Consider the following 20,227-nt stretch of genomic DNA (forward strand, 5'->3'; position numbering starts at 1 on the left):
ACGGCAAACGTGACCACGTTTTCATAGTTTTCGTGTATTTTACTTTACCTTTTACAAACCTTCTCATCAAGCGCAAATACTCTTTTGTTTTTCCACTACTTGGACTTTTTTGCGATTCTTTTTCAGTAATTTAAAAGAATTTTTCACTGGTCAACTGACGTTTCACGTTTGCCGTGAACGTAAATCTAAAACTCTCTATTATTTACCGAGACGCGAGTATTTGAGCAGCGAGGTCGCCGCCGGATATTTACGGTACTGATCGGAAACCTATGCCTCTTTGTTATATTCAAATACGTACTACTTTTTGCTCAGACTTTTTCTGAACCTATGTCAAAAGTTAAGATTCGCTTTATGAAAGTAAAATTCGTAAAAGGTATATTTTCCATTGCCGAATGAAGTACCGAGTTTATTTGAACAGAACTAGGTGAATAAACTATCTATGTACCTAGCTACATACAGTCTTTTTTGTTGGACCCCTCTCTGATTGGCGGGCTGGAAGTAACCGTACCCTTGTAAAACTACATGTTCTTCACAAGCAAGACAAGTACATTTTTACTGTCGCGATAGATTGCATCTACCCAATAACTGTCAAAAAGTTTTTCTCGCTCGCTCGAGAACTTGCCCTGATAAACGAACAAACAAGTATCTTGTTGATAATTTCTTACATATTTATTCACTAAAAAAACATGTTAGATCCAACAAAACCTTACGATTCACTCAATATTATACCGGAAATGACGTCATCTATCAAATCAAGGAAATTTGCTGACCACCTTATTATATTTACGGGCACGCCTCATAATTTCGTGATTATTAACACAGCTGACGGGACCAAGCCGGCGTCTTTTAGACTCGTATTCATGTCAGCTGCCGTGAAAGTTTTACGCGGAAATGACGTCATAAGGGTGAATGGAGCACTTCCGTCCGTCCTGTTCGCGGACACGTATTCTTGGACGGTGGATAGGAGGTCTGTCGCCTGGAACGAGCCTGTGATTACTGTTCCATTCGTTAATCGAAACTGTAAAAACGAAAACACATATGGCTTAGTGACATACATGTAGTTTCCAGTCTTTTGAACTGACCCGTTTTCGTTGGTTTTTATGTTTATGACGATATTCAAATTGAAATTTTTTGACAAAATTCCGAATCCTTGCACACTCAACCTGGATGATTTTTATGCACCAAGAATAGCGCTTGTAGCACTATAGGACAAGGAAAATTGACCTTTCTTCGAGTCATTTCAGGTACTTTGTACTCCCCCCCCCCCCCCCCACTGTTAAGGATGTCCAACTCCCCCCCCCCCCACTGTTAAGGATGTCCAACTCCCCCCCCCCTACTGTTAAGGATGTCTATATTTGTTTTCTTTTCACCCCTCCATTTTTCTTCCCATTCCCAGCATTTTTACTTTACTCTTTAGTCGATTCCTAGACAACGGTCAATCTCAGACGGATTGACATCCCCTGGTCCACAATCGACGTCCTATTCCTTTGACATATTTACAGTATACCATTGCCGGGTTTAATATCAAGTGAAAGGACTGGGGAGACTGGACAATTGTTGACCAGACTGGATAATATAATTGTATTATAACATTGAGCCAGACAAAGGCAGCCCAATTCTGACTGAATAAACAAAAAATCACTGGACAATGAATGAATGAAAACCTTTACTTAAGGTGGCTGCCTACTTTTGAACGTTCGATTTGAGCCCACGATGTGCGCGCGCTCAAAAACCGCTGAAAAATCTACAAGATTTTATTGAAGAACCATACGCGTTTTGAGCTTCAACAGGGCAAAACCCTCAAATTTTGCACGGGACTCTATATTTTTTGATAGCTCATTCGAAAAAACTCCTAAAAATCAAGGTTATATCAACATTTTAGGAAAAGTTTAAATCAGGAACACGTGAAAAAATAGATTTTTGTAGGGATTTTTGTTCGACTTTATGAGAGTTTTTAAGAGCACCGAAACTACAAAATATGACAAATCAATGTATCTCTCTGTCTTTTTGTCGAAAATATCCATGTATTATTGTAGAAGGATTGACTAGCCTTCGTTCGTGCAATCATATAGTCTGTAAATAACTATTATCTTATGAATCTTTTTTTTTTTTTCTAATCACTTCCGGTGGCGCAATTTTTACTCCAAAAGCTCGTGCGTAGGCTCCCATTAAATGCTGATTATCTCGAAAACGAGCTCGGGACACCCTATTTTTCTTTCCAGATTTGGAATCAGCATTAAATTTCAATTCGGAAAATCGAAGTTTTAAGAAAAGCTTAAATCAATTTCCAAAAGTAGGCAGTCACCTTAAGCAGGGTATTCCCTTCCTTCAGTAACAAAAGTACTGCTATCAACGGGAGCCCTATAATAGAGATATTCAATGCATCTTTTTCACGATTGTTCGGTTTGGACAAAGTCCTTCCACGATGTAAAACTCGGCAATCAATAACATACCTGTATTTTACACTTATCATATTGTTTCTTTTCGGTTTGTATGGGTTGAGCAGGACTGGTACTAGGCTGTTGCAGCTGCTGCTGGCCACTAGTACTGCTGTCTTGATTACTTTTACCAAACTGAATTTAAAATGACCAAGCATTTTAATAACAAGGAAGAAAACGATAAAACCAGTGAAAGAAAAAGTTTTAACGGTGCAAAGATAGTAAACAACGAAGGGTATTTATTGGATGGATGGATGGATGGATGAACTATGGGTGGATGGAAGGATGGATGGATGAACTATGGGTGGATGGATGGATGGATGAACTATTGGTGGATGGATGGATGGATGGATGGATGAACTATGGGTGGATGGATGGATGGATGAACTATTGGTGGATGGATGGATAAATGAACTATTGGTGGATGGATGGATGGATGGATGGATGAACTATGGGTGGATGGATGGATGGATGAACTATTGGTGGATGGATGGATGGATGGATGAACTATTGGTGGATGGATGGATGGATGAACTATTGGTGGATGCATGAGTTGATATAGGGGTGGATAGATTGATAGTTGGTTGGTTGGTTAGATGGATGGATGGGTGAATGAGAAGATGGATGGATGGACGGGCGATGGATGGATGGACGGGCGATGGATGGATGGGTGGAGGCATGGGTGGAGGCATGGGTGGAGGCATGGGTGGATGGATGGATGGATGGATGGGTGAATGAGAAGATGGATGGATGGACGGATGATGGATGCATGGACGGAGGCATTGGTGGGTGGATGGATGGATGGATCAATGGATGGGTGGATATATGGATCAAATGGTTAAAGGGGCAGAATGGATTGAAGGATAGATAGTTGTGGTTTATGAATGGATGGAATGGGATAAATGGATCATGGATGGTCCAAAGCCAGGAACAAATTAAAAATATAAGCTGTGGGGAAAAGAATATTCTTATATCACCTCCAACACTTTACAATTCACAATTAACATTTTAAAATATCCCTACCTTTTGAGATCGCTCTGCTTTATCTTTTGCTATTTGATCCTTCACCCTTTGTCTGAAAAAGAAATCAGAGAGCATACTAATCTTCATCAGAACTATTAATAAGCCAATCAGATCAGTTGCAGATTTAGAATGATTTAAAGGGGGCGACTGTTAGAGAAAGGTGTTCTTTTTAGTAGTAACCTTATACATTATTCTTATTATTTTTAAACTCCAAAGAGGCGTGGCAAGCCAGCCCATCCCCCCTCCTGGATCCCCTGAGTAGCTTTGTTTCAAAGCAATGGTATACTTAATCATTCTAAAATACCTTGCTAGTTTTTCCTCTTGTTTCTCCCTCTTCTTCAGTTCAGCAAGTTTACGTGCCTCTTCCAGTTCCATTCTGTGAAAACCAACCGCATGGTATTAAACATGTCAACTGTAAGAGCAGATTTGTGAGACTGTGAAACAGTGGCATAGATGTGTTATTTGGTGATCATGATTGTGCCGTTTGCTGACTTCAATGAATCAAACTTACAACCTTCAAATTTCATCAATCCCCTGAAACAACCTCTGGGCTGATCAAAGTCAGGGCACCGCTAACTCACAGATTGAATTTAAATTTAGCTTGTTAGGTTTTGCGAAGGGAGGCAAACCAGAGAACCCTGAAAAAAACCCTTGAATCACGGAAGAGAACTAATAAACTCTATTTTAATTAGATACATGTACCGAGTCTGGGAATCGAGGCAGAGGCCCAGGTAAAGACTTGCAAGTGTGCTACCACCATGCCAACCTTGATTCCCGATAATTACAATATCCAGACAAAGAAGTGTCAGGCAGCTATGCTTAAAGAAAAACGAGCGGTGATAACTAGTAGGACTCACTTACTCCGATGAAGGACTAACGTCTGAAACGTCAGTTTCACAAAGCTTTTTACGGTGATCCAATTTAGCTACAAGTTCCTACATGATTAAAGACAGTTTTGAGACTTACTTGTGTTTCATGTCAGTGATTTCTTTGCCTGTTCTTCGTCTCATTTTTTCTTTTTCTATCTTTTCCTACAACAGATAAGGCAAGAATATAACAAATGAATGTGAGAATATCCATGATAAACTAACAACCATCATAAACTAACAACCATCATCGAACCTACCTCACTGCCAACATCTTACCAAACACCACCACTCATTATTTTTATTGATATGCCATATCAATGAATGCTAATGTAACTCTCAAATCATATCTATTCTGAAATGCCTTACAAAAAAAATGTTTTATAAAGCTTTACTACTGCTAAAAAAGTTATATCTGTGTTATTGGTTTGACAATTCCCTTAAGTAATGAAATCTGGGCAACTGAACCATGGATTACAGGTGACCGAACCACAACTCCGGGTGACTTGAGTCCGTGCGACTGAACTCAAGGGTGACTTAAATATACAGTATACTGTATATACTGTAGCTTCTTTCAACACCATTATACACAAACCTTTTTCTCTTGTTCTTGTTTTTCTACACGCCTTTCAGCCATCCTCTGTTGTAATCTAGAAACATATAGATTCATAGTTTTATAGTTTTATAATTTATTTTACATATTTATATCGATATTGTTTTAGGGCCAATTAATGAGGATACCTAGATCACTGATAGTGATGTAGGTATCCTCATTAAAGATTATCATGATTAATATTATCATTATTATTATTATTATCATCATTATTATCATTATTATTATCATTATTATTATCATTATTATTATCAGTATTATTATCATTATTATTATTAATATTATTATGTAATTCTATTTTAATAAAATATCAGAGATAAGTACAAACTTTTCAAGCCGTTGTCTCTTTTCTTCTTCAGTCAAGGGTTTAATTTCATCTACAGATTCAGCAAAGTTGGCATGACCAGTCTTTGCCGCATGGAACTGAAATAAAAATAAAGAAATGAAAAATGGGATTGTAGGATATGAAATGGTAACAACCTAAGGAACCATACATGTCGTGATATTCAAGAGACTACACTTGCCCCAAGTCAACCTCTCTTTTCTCCTAAGGAGTTTTTTAGTGAGTGAAGCGAGAATTTGGCACACAAAGGGAAGCACACTTTGCAAAAGTCTATCAAGAGGCTGCGGCTGGTAGTCATACCTGTACTTCATTCTCATTTCTCATTTTCTTTCCACAGCTGAAAAAAGATGAAAAAGAAAATAGTGTGTGTTAATAAATATTTATCCAGTGTGCTGGGTGATGGACACTGAACCCATCATGACTGGCTGACTGGCTGACTAACTGACAACTGATTGAAAGATGACTGTTTGAAATACTGAGCAATGACTGATGACTGATGACTGACAGAGTGACAACTGACAAACTGATTGACAGACTCACTGACTAACAGACTAGCTAACAACTGATGACTGACAGATTGACAGATGACTGACTGAATGATTAATTGGTTTGAGAATATGTGGACCGCATAGCACTTATGAAATACGTGAAGATATAGAAATATAGATAAGTTATAGTGCTTGGGAACGAGGTTATTCCGGGTGAAAGCCCTTGGAATTAAATTCGGAAAAATTAATTTCTGACCTCGCTGGGAATTGAACCCACGACCTTCGGAATTGTACTACCGATGCTCTACCAGCTGAGTTAGAGGTTTAATTAATTGGTTTATTAATTAACTGATTGTTTGATTGACTAATAATCAGAACAACTAACACTTGATGCATGCTTTATTTCTAAAGGTATAAAATGTTTTTGTTTACTTACTCCTCACACACAAGAGATCTAGCCTGTTGTGGGGATGTAGCACCATCAGCAGATACTTCTGTCTCCATTCCTTCTGCAGCTGTTTCAGCCTTCTCGGAGCCTTCTTGATCTGCCTTGGCTGAATCCTCTGCTGTTTTTTCTGTACTTTCACTGTCCTTTGTATCATCTAGAAGATCAAATCATACAATAATAACTTATTTTATGGCAGGTTGTTGATTGAAGTGAACACAGGTAGCTAACATTAGATAAAAGTGATTCACCACTTTCCATACATCAGTTTGCTGGTCAAATTACGAAGCATTCAACCAAGGCTACAAAGGACTAACTTGCATCATCAATTGAGTGCTTTGTGTGTGACCAGTGAACTGATGTATGGAAAATTGTGAATTTGAGATTTTGCATTTTATGGAAAAGATAGTACATATTTAACAAAGAAAATGGAAAAATCGAATAAATACATAGCACAAGACAGATCATGCATTTTATGGTTTATGTTCTTTGACTGATTACTTTTGGGCTTCCTGTGGAAAAGCTCTTGTACCTTTAGATCCTAGTGTGTGGCCCTCACTAGGCTTATAGGGTTTATCAATGTCAGGATCATCTGTATGGGCAAACAACCTACAAGAATAAATAAATCATGAACTATTATAAATATAATCATAAAAGCACAGCCAATATTCTAGTTTTGAGTTCTCCGTTGCACAGGGTTAGGCTCGATTTTGTGCAGAATATTCATGTATTCCAGTCAAGGTCTGTGGAATTTCAAAGTGTTTGTATTGTTGAAGCTGTGCATTCTTTACTTTACCATTGGTATTTGTGAATATTATGATGATGAAATTGAGCTAACCCTGAGTGAATGAGTCTATAATGGGTAAATGAGTCTATAATCAGGGAACACAGCGATATTGTACTATTCAAATATACAAGTAAAAATAGTAGATACTACAATGCACAAATGTGAATAGGCTATAAATTTGAATGTATTTCTATAGTAAGAGTAAAAGAGCATGCAAGAGGGGGAGAAAGGGAAGAAACAGGAACTCTATGAAAAATAAAAAATATTGTTATAGCTTTTCACCAGCTCAAGTACAACAGTAACTATACCAATATCATGCTTGGATATTATTTATTTACTTACCAGTCCATAGCAACATGCACTCCCTGGTTACCAGTGACTGCTAAGGCCTTTTCTCTACAAATATGTGACACATTAATCATCATCATCATCATCATTATCATCATCCTCATGAAAATAATCGATATATGTTAAACATTGAAGCAATTAATCCCTCAATTGTTTGGTAATGGTGGTCAGCATATTCCTGGGATAAGAAGACTTATAACGCCTACTATATAATGTATTACAATTTTGGAAACATAAGGGTGTTTATCAGCTGGTGTTGATAATCTTGAATTCTTTTACTATCAAACAAATTAAATACACTCCAATATTTCTTCGCGGTCTTTTCAATATCAAACCAGCACTTTACAACATACTTAAAATATCTATTTTACGAGTTCAAACTTTTAATATAAATCTGAAGTCATAATTTAGTTTTTTTCTACTTCAAAACCAAGATTCATTCATAAAATAGAATAAAGTTACAAGAATTTCTTAATATAATAATGATATAATATGATTTATATAGCGCCTATACAAGTCGGCTCTAAGCGCTGTAAAATATATATAAATTATAATTCAAAAGCTAGTTTAAACAAATGAGTCTTAAGGTCTTTCTTAAAAGTTTTTCTTACGCTCTATTTCTTGGGAATCCCATTTCCATTAAAGTCTCAACTTCATTCGGCATGACTACGTCCAAGAATTTAGTATTTGTAAACTATAAAGTTAAAAAAATAATTTCAAAATTCACAAATTTTCGACTTTTTTCCGGCAAAAAGTTTGAAACTTTCACGAAAATGAAACAAAGCCCGCGTTATTATGGTCAGCGGTACTAGTTAGTACTCAGTCTACACTCTAGTTCCCGGTGATTTTTTTATGAGAGGAGTCTGGTTTAAAGCCGGAAGTAGATAAACAGGAAGATAAAACAGCTGAGTACATCAGGTAAATAATATCTTGATCTTTACGAAGGTAATTGAAGGATCTGAAATGAAGACACGTCAGCTATAGACCTTACTTAACTATATAAATAAGGACAAAAATTGAATACTGTGTGCCTTTGTTAGCTAGCTTGGGGGATCCAGAATATATGGTAAATGAGTTTGAAAGTTGTTATAAGTTTTATGCACTTTTGTATGGTAATCTATTTTCAATGGATAAATATCACGTTGTAGGAATGATTTTTTTTGCTCATTTGTGCAGACTAAGTCTTAATAGAATTTGCTTTTGCTTGTGTGGAGGAGTATCCCTAAATTATTCTTGGCTTTGAGCTCGTTAATCCAGAGGAAAAACTTATTTCTAGCTACCAACCCCACCAACATCACCTCAATTTATATTTTTCAGAATTATTAACCAGGATTCCTAATTTCAGTCGTTACAATGGCAACAACACACAACAGATTCAAGAACAAGGATCCAACATCAGATACTCCTGAAACAAAGGAATCTTCCAGAATGAATGAACCAAAGATCAAACAGTTTCATTACGTCTCTTTGTCCTTGGTTGAGACCATTTTGAACTGGGTTATTTGGCTTGGAACTGTGGCCTATATGATGTATATACTTGTAGTAGTATCCAATAGTAAGTATTTGATTGTGCAGCTCTGGAAAATTTTCCCACAGAAGAGAGAAGCTAATTTCTAGCTGCTCCAGAGTATCAGGAAGAATGATTCTGTTCTTGAATACTATATCCTGGGCAACTGTATGTATGTGTTCAAACGTGTCCAGAAATATCTGGCACTGGAATTGCTAAGGAATGAGGAGGGCTATTCCATTGAGTACTTTCTTTATAAGGGAGATGGATCAAATTTTGATCTTTTCCTGTAACACCCTTCCCCAGGCAAAAAGTAGTATTTACTCTCTCCTGTAGTGACACAGTACTACTTTGTCCCTCTCCCCTTGGGACCTAATGTAGTAAATGATTGGTGCTCCTTCCAACGGTGGATAATTAAACAAAATGTTGCTCATTATAACTGAAAGTAATATAAAATACAGAGTATTCTATTTGCACAGCTGTTACAACTGAATCAACAAAATTTGCTTAATTCAACACAAAGCAGCTAGGAAGAAGCTAGACTGACAGCAAACCAGTGGTCTTACAGTGATATCAATATCAATGAACAAACAATAGTTTCCAGCTTAATCAAACCATTTACAAAATTGTTAATGTCATTTGTATACTAGGATTTTTTCTTTTTTAGAACATAAAGATGAGCTTTATCCTGAAGATTTTTCAAAAGGCTGGAAAATCATTGGAAGAGAAAAGGTGATTTGTCAATTAATTTTTTTAAACCAAGCTTCAACTTCCAACTGAGAAATACTTATTTTCTGTTTTTCAGGATTCTTCGGACATGGAATGGGAGTTTTGGTCTAGCCTAAAGCTGGAGTTTGTGTCATCTTTAGCAATTCATTCTATTGGAGGATTTATTATTTCATATTATATCCCTAAGGTAATAATGTGTTTGTGTAGCATGATAATTTTCGTACCCCTCCCCTCAGGGGCGAGATTTTCCTACTGTTCTAGAGGCTATTTCCATCCAGTGCTTCTCCACCATAGGTTTTGTTGTTGTGAGCAGATGCTTCATACTCTTTGGCACAGCAATGAAAGAGCAGAAATGATGACAATCATACCCTCTACCTCTTGAAATATAGCCCACCCTCCCCGACCTTGGTAATTTCAATTTCCTTCTGGAGGTTTATAATTTTTTCTTAAACTTTTAAATATGCTTGTAAATATTATACTGGATTTTCTTTTCTCCCTCTTCCATTCTTTGCTCCTTCCTTTTCTTTTGCCCTCCCCTCCCCTCCCCTAGAAAGAACCTCTTTTACACCTTCCCTTCAAGACAAAGTATTGTTCTCACAAGCCATGAAACAAAAAACAAAAAAAACAAAAACATTAAGAAAGGTTGGATCAATAATGACATACATCATGATCACCCCAGTATTTTTGTATAGTTCAAGGCATTATTCTACCTGGTCTACACCTTAGTATTCCTGGTATATCTTCTTGGCATTCTTCCTGTAGTCTACATGTTGGTCCACCTTTGCATCATGTACCTTGCTTCACTGTCACAGTCTGTGCTAGCTGTCTGGGGAGTTGCCCTATCGATTCTTGCTTCTCTACAGATGGATGACATACGACATTGGCAGGTACTTGTTTTTCTTCTACTCATCTGCCATTCATCTTTTGGTAAACCAAAAATAAAGTGTGCTCTGGAAACAAGAACATACTTGCCATTTTCCCACCATTTTTTCCAAGCATGTACAGTATTTTATCTTGGAGTTTCATAGTAAAGCATTATACCCTAAGGTCACATGGCTATTTCCCTCCAAAAAATCTCAAATTTGGCACATCTTTGCAAAAATATATTCCATATAAAGAAGAAGTTTGTCCCATTTGAAATTTAGGAAGTCCAGTGGTGAGACCAACCAACATCTAGGTGCTTTGTATCCCTCCACCAATGGTTACCCTGAATACTCCCACCTGTTAGTGATACAAGTTTGCTCCAATTTACTCATTTTTACACCTTATAGTTTGTACACTTTGGTAGAGGCAGACACTTCCAGACTTCGGCATTATTTGCATAAGAATTTGATTTTTTCCTTCTTCTTCACAGTATAAGTACCTGACGAATGATTCACAGCACAGAGATTTAACTCTCTTCATCTCACTCATGTCTCTTCTACGCTCAATAAGTTTCTGTCTGGACCATTGTTCACACAAGAAGAACACTGAAGAGAAAGAGCCAGCATCTTCGTACTCCTTCTTCAACCTCTTGTCTTACAACTTCTATCTTCCTCTGTTTAATAATGGACCAGTAATGATGTTCGATACTTTTTACAAAGAAGTAAGTGGCTTATAACTAACGTTTTGGTAATCTTTGACTTGTCTCACAAGGTACATGCGAGTGGAACCATGATACTGATTGTCCACAGACCAGAATTCTAGTTTCCATGATGGGGAACTAAATAGGTCAAATTAATTTCAAAGCCTAAGTATTGTTAAAATCTGATGGATTTAGAAGAATCGGTCCCTTAGGATTCTAATTCCCACTCCCAGTATGTTAATCCCATTTTTCCTACTTCCAAGATTTTGTCACTCGATGTCACAGAAGATAAGATGTGTGTGACTCAGAGTACAAGCATGACAGTAACAACCTAATTGGAACTAAATGTCTTTTCTCTCTTTTCTATTTATTTTTTATGTGTTTCTCTAGTTCTATCAGCCACCTCGTCCATTCACAAAAGAAGAAATTCTCTCTCTCATCTGGGACTCTCTCCGTACGCTCTGGTGGTACATATGTTTCGAGGTCTATCTACACTACGTCTACTCTTCAGCTATAGTTCATGAACCTCCTGTCTTCATGGATTTATCCAATTGGTCTTTAGCTGCCTTGTTCTATTCACAACTCCATATATTCCTCACTAAGTATGTGGTGTTGTATCAGTTGTCTCGTATCTTTGCTCGCCTTGATCGACTGGATCCACCGCAGATACCACGCTGTGTGTCGTCCTTGTACACGTTCACCGATATGTGGAGGTACTGTCTAGTAATGTATTGAATTTCACTGCGCACGGTCACGGGACAGAATTGTTGACATGCCAATTAACCAATCACAGAGCGCAATATTAATAGGTTTCGTGAGTTTCCTTACCGTTGCCGTGACAGTCACGAAATGCACTCAGGAGCGTCAATGCGCACGACACGTTCACGGTACGGACGACACACCATTGGACCAATCACAGAGCGCAAGATTAATGGGTGTCGTCAATTTCTTTCCCTGACCGTACCGCTACAGTGGCAGTGCACGAAATCTATTTTAAGATTAATACTGAAAATCAATTTTTGAAATGTTTCAGATATTTCGATCGTGGTCTAAACATCTGGATGAAGAGGTGAGCTAAAATATTCTCTACTCTTATTGTATCTACCAAGAATCTATATACACTCCTATCAATACAATTCCAGTCTATGAACTAATTCTGATCTTGATACCAGGTACATCTATGTACCCATGGGAGGGTCCCGTAAGGGGGTTTTTCGTCAACTCCTTGGATCATTCTTGGCTTTTGGGTTCGTATGGGCGTGGCATGGCGGCAATCCTGACACTCTGTGGTGGTTTATGCCCAACTGGTTGGGCGTGGCCGTGGAAGGGTTTGCTGAGAACATTGCAATGTCACCATTGGTTATGAGAGTCGAGGTATGTTTATAAAACAATACTGATTGGTTGATATGCCTTTTCCTTTATTGGTCAATATATTTTTACGTCATTATACGTAACTGCGCCCCTGGAACGCTAAACCAGATTGTCTCCCTTGATTTTATGTTCCATTTTTTCGTAGGAGCATCTATCGTTGCGCATGCGTCGTCGTATCCGTGCAGCACTCTGCACCGTCACGCTTTCAGGTCTGATTCTAAGTAACATGGTGTTCTTGATTGGACCACGACCTGTGACGATCTTTGTTAGAAGAGTATTCTACCAAGGTAAAGAAACTAAATCCCTACGTTACTTTATGGTCTGCGGTTGTATTTGGGTCAAGATATTCAGTAAGCACGGGAGGTATTTATTTAATTTATCCTCTTTTTCAGGATTTCCTTCTTCATCGTTGGTTTGTTTGACCTGTCTTTACTTCTCGATACAAACCAGTATCGATTTAAACAACTACAAAGGCGGCCAATGGTAAGATTACAAGACTCCATGGTCATCCTTACCCATCCTAACCGTAGTGGCAAGAAAGAATTCTGTTCTTTTCCATTGTGTACCAGAGGATGAAGCTCGTTTCCATTCAGATTTGCATGAAATGGTAGAGCAAAGGTAGAGAGCTAGGATTACATGAATTTGAGGTCAACTCACGTGACTGGCTGCAACACGGAAAAGATAAAAGACGTCACCCGCATGAAAGATCAATAACATCCAGCTTAGGTTACACTTCCACGTCATCAAAGCATGTTGTATCGTAATTCCAATCCTTTGAAGTATTCATCCAGTAGTTGCCTAATTTTAACATAGATATTATAGTGTATGTATTGTACAGTCTATGTAATGTATATTAACTGCATAGTCATATAAACTAATTAGAAAAATTTAGTTTATTTTGATGCGATAAATACTTCAGCACGTTCTGTTATAGTCGTCTATAGTTAATATGACAACGGCCGTCTATAGAGGACATGCGCAATCACGTGCCGGTGGCCATCTTGGATGGCAGTGCATTATTCTTGATTGTTTTTGCGCCTGTCATCCAACATGGCTGCCATCACGTGATCGTTCAACTCCCCGCAACTCCTCTACATAAACAACAATCCACTAATATGCACATAATAATGTTGATAATAACCCTTGTCTTCCCATCATGCTTTACGGTGCTTTAAAAATCGTTACGTCAATTAAATGTACACAGGTAGCCCACCTATAGAAACACTATAATGACCGCAAAGCATGACGGTAGACAAGCGTGAGGCAGCTTTGATTACATAAGCTAAGAAAGAAACCACTAAAGTTATGAATGGCTAGAAAAAATTTATATCAGTAATATTAAAAAATATTAAACGCTCAAATTCGTACCAGGATCTTTCCCCTGAAAATTAGTGGACTGGGCACGAGCGCAACGTCAAACAAAAGACAAAAATCCATGAAAATGCTCCACAAACCAAAGGAGTACTAAAAAAAATTCAGAATTTTGGTGCTGTTCTCAAAGTGCTGCCTTTTGAATTCGGATAAAGTTACCTAACAAACACTTTAGTTTCTATGGTTACTAGGTTACCTAGCAACACCTTCGCCTCCCTAGCCACTGGGTTTCCTAAATTCTAGGCTACCCTGTAACCATTCTCCTACCTAGTCACCTAGATTACCACTGCGATAGCACAGGTTACCTAGGCTACTAGGTTGCTTAACAACACTACGTTACCTAGCAACCGTAGAGTTCTAATCGCATGGACACGTGATTATGCCAGGTTCGTGGTAGGATTCTCAACCATCGGGTCTTAAGAGCCGCTGGAAATTTATTTCGTTTGACAGTCGTTGAGTCAGAATTGGCCACGAAAATCTGAAAATAAAATACATAATTATAACTGCGGATTATTTCTCGACAATCACCTACAGGTGTGTATAGTATTGCGCGTGCGACGTTTGTTGATTAGTGCCGCTTTCAAGATACGAACCTAAATAAATATACATTTTTTTCTTAAACGGTGTTGTCTATTTTATTTTAAATAATCTGTTTAATTAAACCGAATAATAATTATTAATGGCCCGGCGTACATTGGTTTTTGTTCTTGCTTACAAGAAACGTGATGGCGGCCATGTTAGCGGTACGAAAGATTTCTCCTCGTGTCCGCTAACATGTCTGCCATGTAGGAATGGTTTTAATTTCCACCTACCTTTTTCCGACCACCGTTTCTGAGCACATACCACGTGACCCCATCATCAGAGTACGCCACCCGATACGTCTTGACCCATTCCCCAATACTCTTCCCCAGTCCCTGAGTCGCAACCCCAGTCACCATCGTATGGGTGCCCAAATCAATCTGTACCCATGGTTTCGGGTCGAACTTCTTCGTGCTCCATCCCGCTGGCCAAGTGTCTAGGTTCAGGCGGGCTCGGTGTGCGCCGTGACGCTTGGGGTTGTTGCTCCATGCCGAGGATGCGGTGAGCTGGGCATCAGATATGAGACCTTTCTCCATCCCCAGTGGATCGTCACATTTACCTAAAGTAAAACAGATAAAGAAAAATGTATAAATAGTGGATGAATGAGTGAGTGGCTGTGTGGGTGTTTAATACTGTGCGAGGAAGAAAGGCATGGAAAGAAGGAGGGAAGGCAGGGAGGGTAACCAAAGAGGGGAAGGGGGAGGAAGCCGTAAGGTAGGAAGTAAGGGACTGAGAGAGGGTGGAAGTAGAAAAGGTTAGCCAGGGGGGGATGGAAAGGAGTACATAAACAAGCAAAGAATATTAACCAACATTTCAATCATCTTATTGGCGAGTAGGAAGTTAATCTTTATATCTCCTACCTCTACATGTCGTTTGATTTCCATCTTTTACAGGAAACTGACCCTTAGGACACGAACACGTGTAACCACCATGCGGCTTGAGAAGACACAGCCCCAAACACCCTCCATTCTTATCTGAACATGGATTTCGTGGCACTAAAAAGAACATAGCTTTGTTTAAACAGCCTGTCTGTGAGTTAAATATGAATTACCGCAGGATAGAGATCTTTTTAACACCGTGGACAATTATTCACATGTCTTTACCATTTGGAGCTCACAGTTCGTCTTGCTTCGATGCAAAGGGACGGCTACCTTTCAAGATGGAGCAGGGAACTGTGGAGGGGATTATTCCATCCAGCGTCTAACGTTGCAGTAAGCGTCTCACTGCGTGATCGACATAAAATCAATACATAAATTACTAACCTTTAGCAGGGCAAGGTTGCACCGCCTTAACGTCGAAAATTTTCCCAGTTTTGCCAACGAAGGTAGCAAGGGAAGAATCCGGTGTTGAGGACTCGACACCAATCCTATGAATGAGATTCTGATTCCAGTCTGTCCAGTACAAGGTACGGTTAAAGTACGCGATACCAAACGGATACGTAACACGAGTAAGAACCTGAAACGATGACAGAGTTAAGTGATATATGATTGGTTAATAAGTACTGACAAGTCACGTCATTGTTTGAGCGGATCTAGAACTGCAGTGTAACTGGAGGGAACACGTGACCAGAATTCCCGCCCTCGCTCCATAACAACTTTGTGTTCTGTAAGTGCGCGTGCGCAGAGCATACCAGAGCCGTAATTAGTCAAGAATGCGCAGTAAGAAATAAGGGTTCTGGGAACAAGATGGTAAATATTGCTGAACTAAAAAAAAGAATATTAACTGTTCTTTGTGAATTTTTACTCACCTTTCGCACATTTAACCCGGCAAGGTCCACGCATCGTATAGACCACGAGCCAGCATCAGTATAACACAGTTCATTGGTGGTCTGCACCAGGGTTAGACCATTAGGCAAGCCCAGGTCATCATATACCAGCACACGGCGATTAGTACCATCCATGTCAGCCGTCTCGATACGAGGTCGGCGACGTGTCCAGTCAGACCAGTACATCTTTCTGGTACACAAAGAATCACATGGTTAGTGTTCGTTAAGGTCACGTGTGGGAAAACTGGGAAGTGGTCACGTGGGAAAATGGGCGAGAGGTCACGTGGTAAAACTGGGAAGAAGTCACGTGATACTTTATAGATTAAAATATGTCACAAGGACGAACTGTGAATGATTGGAATGACAAAAACTGAAAACAGAGATTGACAGGATTGGAAACGATAGGACAGAAAAGGAAAGGAAAGAAACCTTCCAGTAACATGCCATTTAAGAGGGCGTCTCTGTAACAGCGTGCCACTCGATCTGGGCTCGAAAAATAGATTTCTTTTATATTCCTATCATCGAAAGTACTATCTATCCTCACTACAAAATTGCAGTTAGAATTGTTCTAAATTCTTTTTTCCACCCGCTATGCGAATTTTTGTCCATCGACCCCAAATCAGTGAAAGACGCCGATTTTCGAGGTCGGCCGAGGGCTATTTTCAAAGTCTATTTTCTCGGGTTTCTCTGCACATAAAAGCTAATTTTTCTATCCAGAACTTTAGTCTAGGGTAACTTCTGCATAAAAACAGTAATAGTTTTTTTTGGAATGCGCGAATTCTGAAAAATAATCCTAACTGATCGAGACTACTGAAAGCGTGACATGGAAAGCTAAGATTATGAGACCTCGAATATTGCAAATTTCTCATTTGTGGCACCTAATCCAGCCCTAAAATATCATTCAACCTTGAGATAAGAAGCTATTTTATAGATGTGTGCAATAAAATTTGCGGCACATTGCGTTTCTACGAAATAAGCTAAGTTTCAAATTGTTCTATTTTCAGTTATTTCCTTGCGTGACACGACAGGCCGTTGGGTCTGTGACGGCTACTTCTTTGCTCATTATCCTCAATACCATTACCTAAAATATAATATGATGAATTAAACCTTAACTTTACAATATTTGTTCCATTATAAAAGATTTCAATAATCTACGGCTTCATTTAATAGTGTTTCTATAAGCTGTTTTGAAATTTCACCGCACAGTAATTTTTTTTATTTGAATATTTCGAGGTCGGGAGGTCAATCGCTATTTGTTTATTTAATTATAGTAAATTTAGTAAAAAAATCCTCGCTTAGTAGTATCTCCAAACACCCTAAAAAGATCCAAAACTAAGAACTGTTCTTGTTTGTAGAGCTGAATATTTCTAGTTTTTTTTAAGTTGTAGGAAATATATCATTGATATCTTTGTTTTGATTTGCATGCTCGATCGCTCACGTACGCCACGCGGTCGAAGCCCTGACAAACATCGGCTAATATTAAGCTAAATAACGCCTTCTGAAGCTAGATATTCACGCTACAATTATGTTATAGTCTTACCTTTCAGATCCTGGAAGGGTTTTTCTATACATAAAGTTTGAAACTGTAAAAAAGAGAATTTTTGAAGAGGTGTCGCGTCACGCTCGAGAAATTTACAAGAAATGTATGGAGCTTAGTAGCCTGGCCTTGTTATTCCTTGCCTACTCGTCAAAATGGCGGGGAAAACCGTCACTCCAACTATTATCCATCATTTTCTATAGTGAAAAGGTATTTCGTCCTTCTGATATTTTCGAACTCCATATACTATCATTTTTTCGAAAAATACTTTGCAGTCTTGACTGTTCTTCGGCTGAGATGACGATTTTTGCAACAGGTGCAATCAAACGTATGAATTCATTCATAACTACAGAACAAGTGATTGTGAAAATTATGATCATACAGGGGCGGCGGTTCGGAAGTGAGGGTTGCGGGTACTGGCTCCTCCAATAATTTTGAAGACATAGAGCTACCTTGTAGATATGCTTCAAATAAACCATTATTATTATTACCATTATTCAATCAATGAATCAATGTATTGCTCATTTCTCTTAGAGAAACATTCAGCTCTCACTCTACTCGAGTACGTTCAACTACTTTGAAGCCAAGCTATTATGGTTGCGTCTAAAGCATTCTTTCAAAATCTGTGATGGTTGATATTCCTGAAATCTTTGATAGATTGTTCTTATTGATGTTTTTATTGGACGGCCTTTTCTTTTGTTGTTGTTTTGTTGTATTATTATTATTATTATAATCATCATTATTGTTATTATTATTATAATTTAATAAATCATTATCATCATCATCGTCATCGTCATCGTCATCGTCATCGTCATCGTCATCGTCATCGTCATCATCTTCATTACAAAAACAAATTCTTTGGTTATCTTCATGGGTTCGGAACTAACATTATTTTCAAGGCGATTTTAAAACAGTCAATCAGTACAGGCTGTTTTGACGTGCTCCTCCAAGTCCTCCAATGGACAATGTTCAGCTTCCGCCGCCCCTGTCGTGTACTCACTGAACTAAGATAAAATGTTACAATGATCTTATGAATTTATATAGCGCCTTTTCTATATGAATATAATCAAAGGCGCTCTACATTGAGTTGTTAATGACAGATTGCTTTTATGCAATTTACAAGCATGAGAGATGGTTAGTATGAAGTGTAGGCACTGAGGGTGGTCACTGCCAGGGTTTCTTTACGTCCTCAGTGGTTCTTTTACGTCCCTCCGATGTTGGTTAGTAATGATGATTGTGGAGGGACAAGACCGCCATTTAAAGTGGTCATCCGAGCCACTTGAAAGCCTAACCATTTGCAGATGTAATTACAAAGGCAGCACTTTCTTCTCAGTTATTTTAAGACCCTGAGTGTTGGTCAAGCTGGGACTCGAGCCACGACCTCCCGCACGAAAGTCCCGATGCTCATCCAACTAGCTGAGCCAACCGGTTTGCGGTATAGCTAGCTAGCACTACTGATTCTACTGCGGAGAACACTTGCATTCCTTAATGACTTCCCCAACCAAACGCAAGAGCTCTGCTTTAAGGTCTTTAGATCTAAACTGTACTTCAAAGTGATTAAGTATTTTTTTCAGCATTGCAACATTGAAGGCTGAGATCTTGTTTCTTTGATATAGTAGGCGCAAAGATCGTACGTGTCATAATGGGGTGTTGCAGGCCAATATGCTATACTCATGATCAATTTCTTGTAACAGCAGGGGGGGGTCTAATTGAGTTGGGGGGGGGGGGGTCTAATTGAGTTTCCTGCAATCTGGGTCTTCGATAGCCATTCTTCTCTTTCAAAGCGCCTTTCATCGTTCTTATTTCTCGCGCACCGCATTTCCGCGGCAACTTGTTCAGGGTCTGCTTTTCTACCAGTCATCTCACCCAGGTTAAACTTTGCTGTCAAATACGACCGCACATTTTCCGTAAAACGAGCAGCTCAATCCGGTTCTTGGTTTTAGAGCCCAACTCATGCTAAGTGTTGAAGGTGTCTCTTGAACAAGTGATATATAAGAAGCTTCGTCTGGTTCTCGGCGGAGCCCATCGTATATAGTTTCATATCTCTCGGACTGAATTTCGCTCTTAGATATATATTTGTATTTGTAATAATGGTTATTTGTATTATATTTAAAAGATGTATATTTTAAAAAATATTATGCATTGTTATTTTGTTTTATTTTATTTCATTTTTTCCTAGTCTAACTCACTGGTATTTAGTACAAAGACATGGATTCAGTATTCCAAGTACTACTAATATAAGTATAGAGTTGATCAATAACATAATTAAATAAACAAATAGCGATTGACCTCCCGACCTCGAAATATTCAAATAAAAAAAATTACTGTGCGGTGAAATTTCAAAACAGCTTATAGAAACACTATTAAATGAAGCCGTAGATTATTGAAATCTTTTATAATGGAACAAATATTGTAAAGTTAAGGTTTAATTCATCATATTATATTTTAGGTAA

The 20,227-nt window shown here is 38.4% G+C and overlaps 3 protein-coding genes across 7 annotated transcripts in view; 1 reads left to right on the forward strand and 2 right to left on the reverse strand.

Moving 5' to 3' along the window:
• Window positions 1–645: 645 nt before the first annotated feature.
• LOC116294357 (UBX domain-containing protein 1) lies at window positions 646–8,134 on the reverse strand. The gene is made up of 12 exons (XM_031701946.2): window positions 7,963–8,134; window positions 7,346–7,399; window positions 6,749–6,825; window positions 6,208–6,373; window positions 5,584–5,620; window positions 5,269–5,363; window positions 4,923–4,977; window positions 4,428–4,492; window positions 3,766–3,837; window positions 3,462–3,513; window positions 2,454–2,573; window positions 646–1,018 (listed from the first exon to the last, which is right to left on the reverse strand). The coding sequence occupies exons 1-12, from the start codon at window positions 8,013–8,015 to the stop codon at window positions 797–799; spliced, it is 1,068 nt and encodes a 355-aa protein (XP_031557806.2). The 5' UTR covers window positions 8,016–8,134; the 3' UTR covers window positions 646–796.
• Window positions 8,135–8,207: 73 nt separating this feature from the next.
• On the forward strand, window positions 8,208–14,514 carry LOC116294356 (protein-cysteine N-palmitoyltransferase HHAT). 5 transcript variants are annotated; one of them, XM_031701945.2, is made up of 11 exons: window positions 8,208–8,269; window positions 8,697–8,906; window positions 9,526–9,590; window positions 9,664–9,774; window positions 10,280–10,474; window positions 10,942–11,172; window positions 11,542–11,864; window positions 12,185–12,220; window positions 12,324–12,525; window positions 12,668–12,809; window positions 12,915–14,514. In XM_031701945.2, the coding sequence occupies exons 2-11, from the start codon at window positions 8,705–8,707 to the stop codon at window positions 13,007–13,009; spliced, it is 1,602 nt and encodes a 533-aa protein (XP_031557805.1). In that variant the 5' UTR covers window positions 8,208–8,269; window positions 8,697–8,704; the 3' UTR covers window positions 13,010–14,514. The 5 variants fall into 5 exon arrangements, with proteins under 5 accessions (XP_031557805.1, XP_031557802.1, XP_031557800.1 ...); XM_031701942.2 differs by having other exon boundaries at window positions 8,225–8,269; window positions 8,669–8,906; XM_031701940.2 differs by lacking the exon at window positions 8,208–8,269 and adding an exon at window positions 8,276–8,417 and having other exon boundaries at window positions 8,669–8,906.
• LOC116294355 (uncharacterized) overlaps window positions 13,398–20,227 on the reverse strand; it is a 30,965-nt gene continuing 24,135 nt past the window's right edge. Inside the window, exons 36-40 of the mRNA XM_031701939.2 lie at window positions 16,220–16,427; window positions 15,735–15,927; window positions 15,333–15,467; window positions 14,706–15,031; window positions 13,398–14,371 (exon numbers count right to left, since the gene is read on the reverse strand). Coding sequence (XP_031557799.1) covers window positions 14,234–14,371; window positions 14,706–15,031; window positions 15,333–15,467; window positions 15,735–15,927; window positions 16,220–16,427 — 1,000 coding nt within the window. The 3' untranslated portion in view covers window positions 13,398–14,233. The remainder of the gene's footprint in view (window positions 14,372–14,705; window positions 15,032–15,332; window positions 15,468–15,734; window positions 15,928–16,219; window positions 16,428–20,227) is intronic.

This window comes from Actinia tenebrosa, unplaced genomic scaffold, assembly GCF_029948245.1.
Source record: "Actinia tenebrosa isolate PJP-AT-01 unplaced genomic scaffold, QUT_ActTen_1.0 PGA_scaffold8__29_contigs__length_14323225, whole genome shotgun sequence".
NCBI lineage: Eukaryota > Metazoa > Cnidaria > Anthozoa > Actiniaria > Actiniidae > Actinia > Actinia tenebrosa.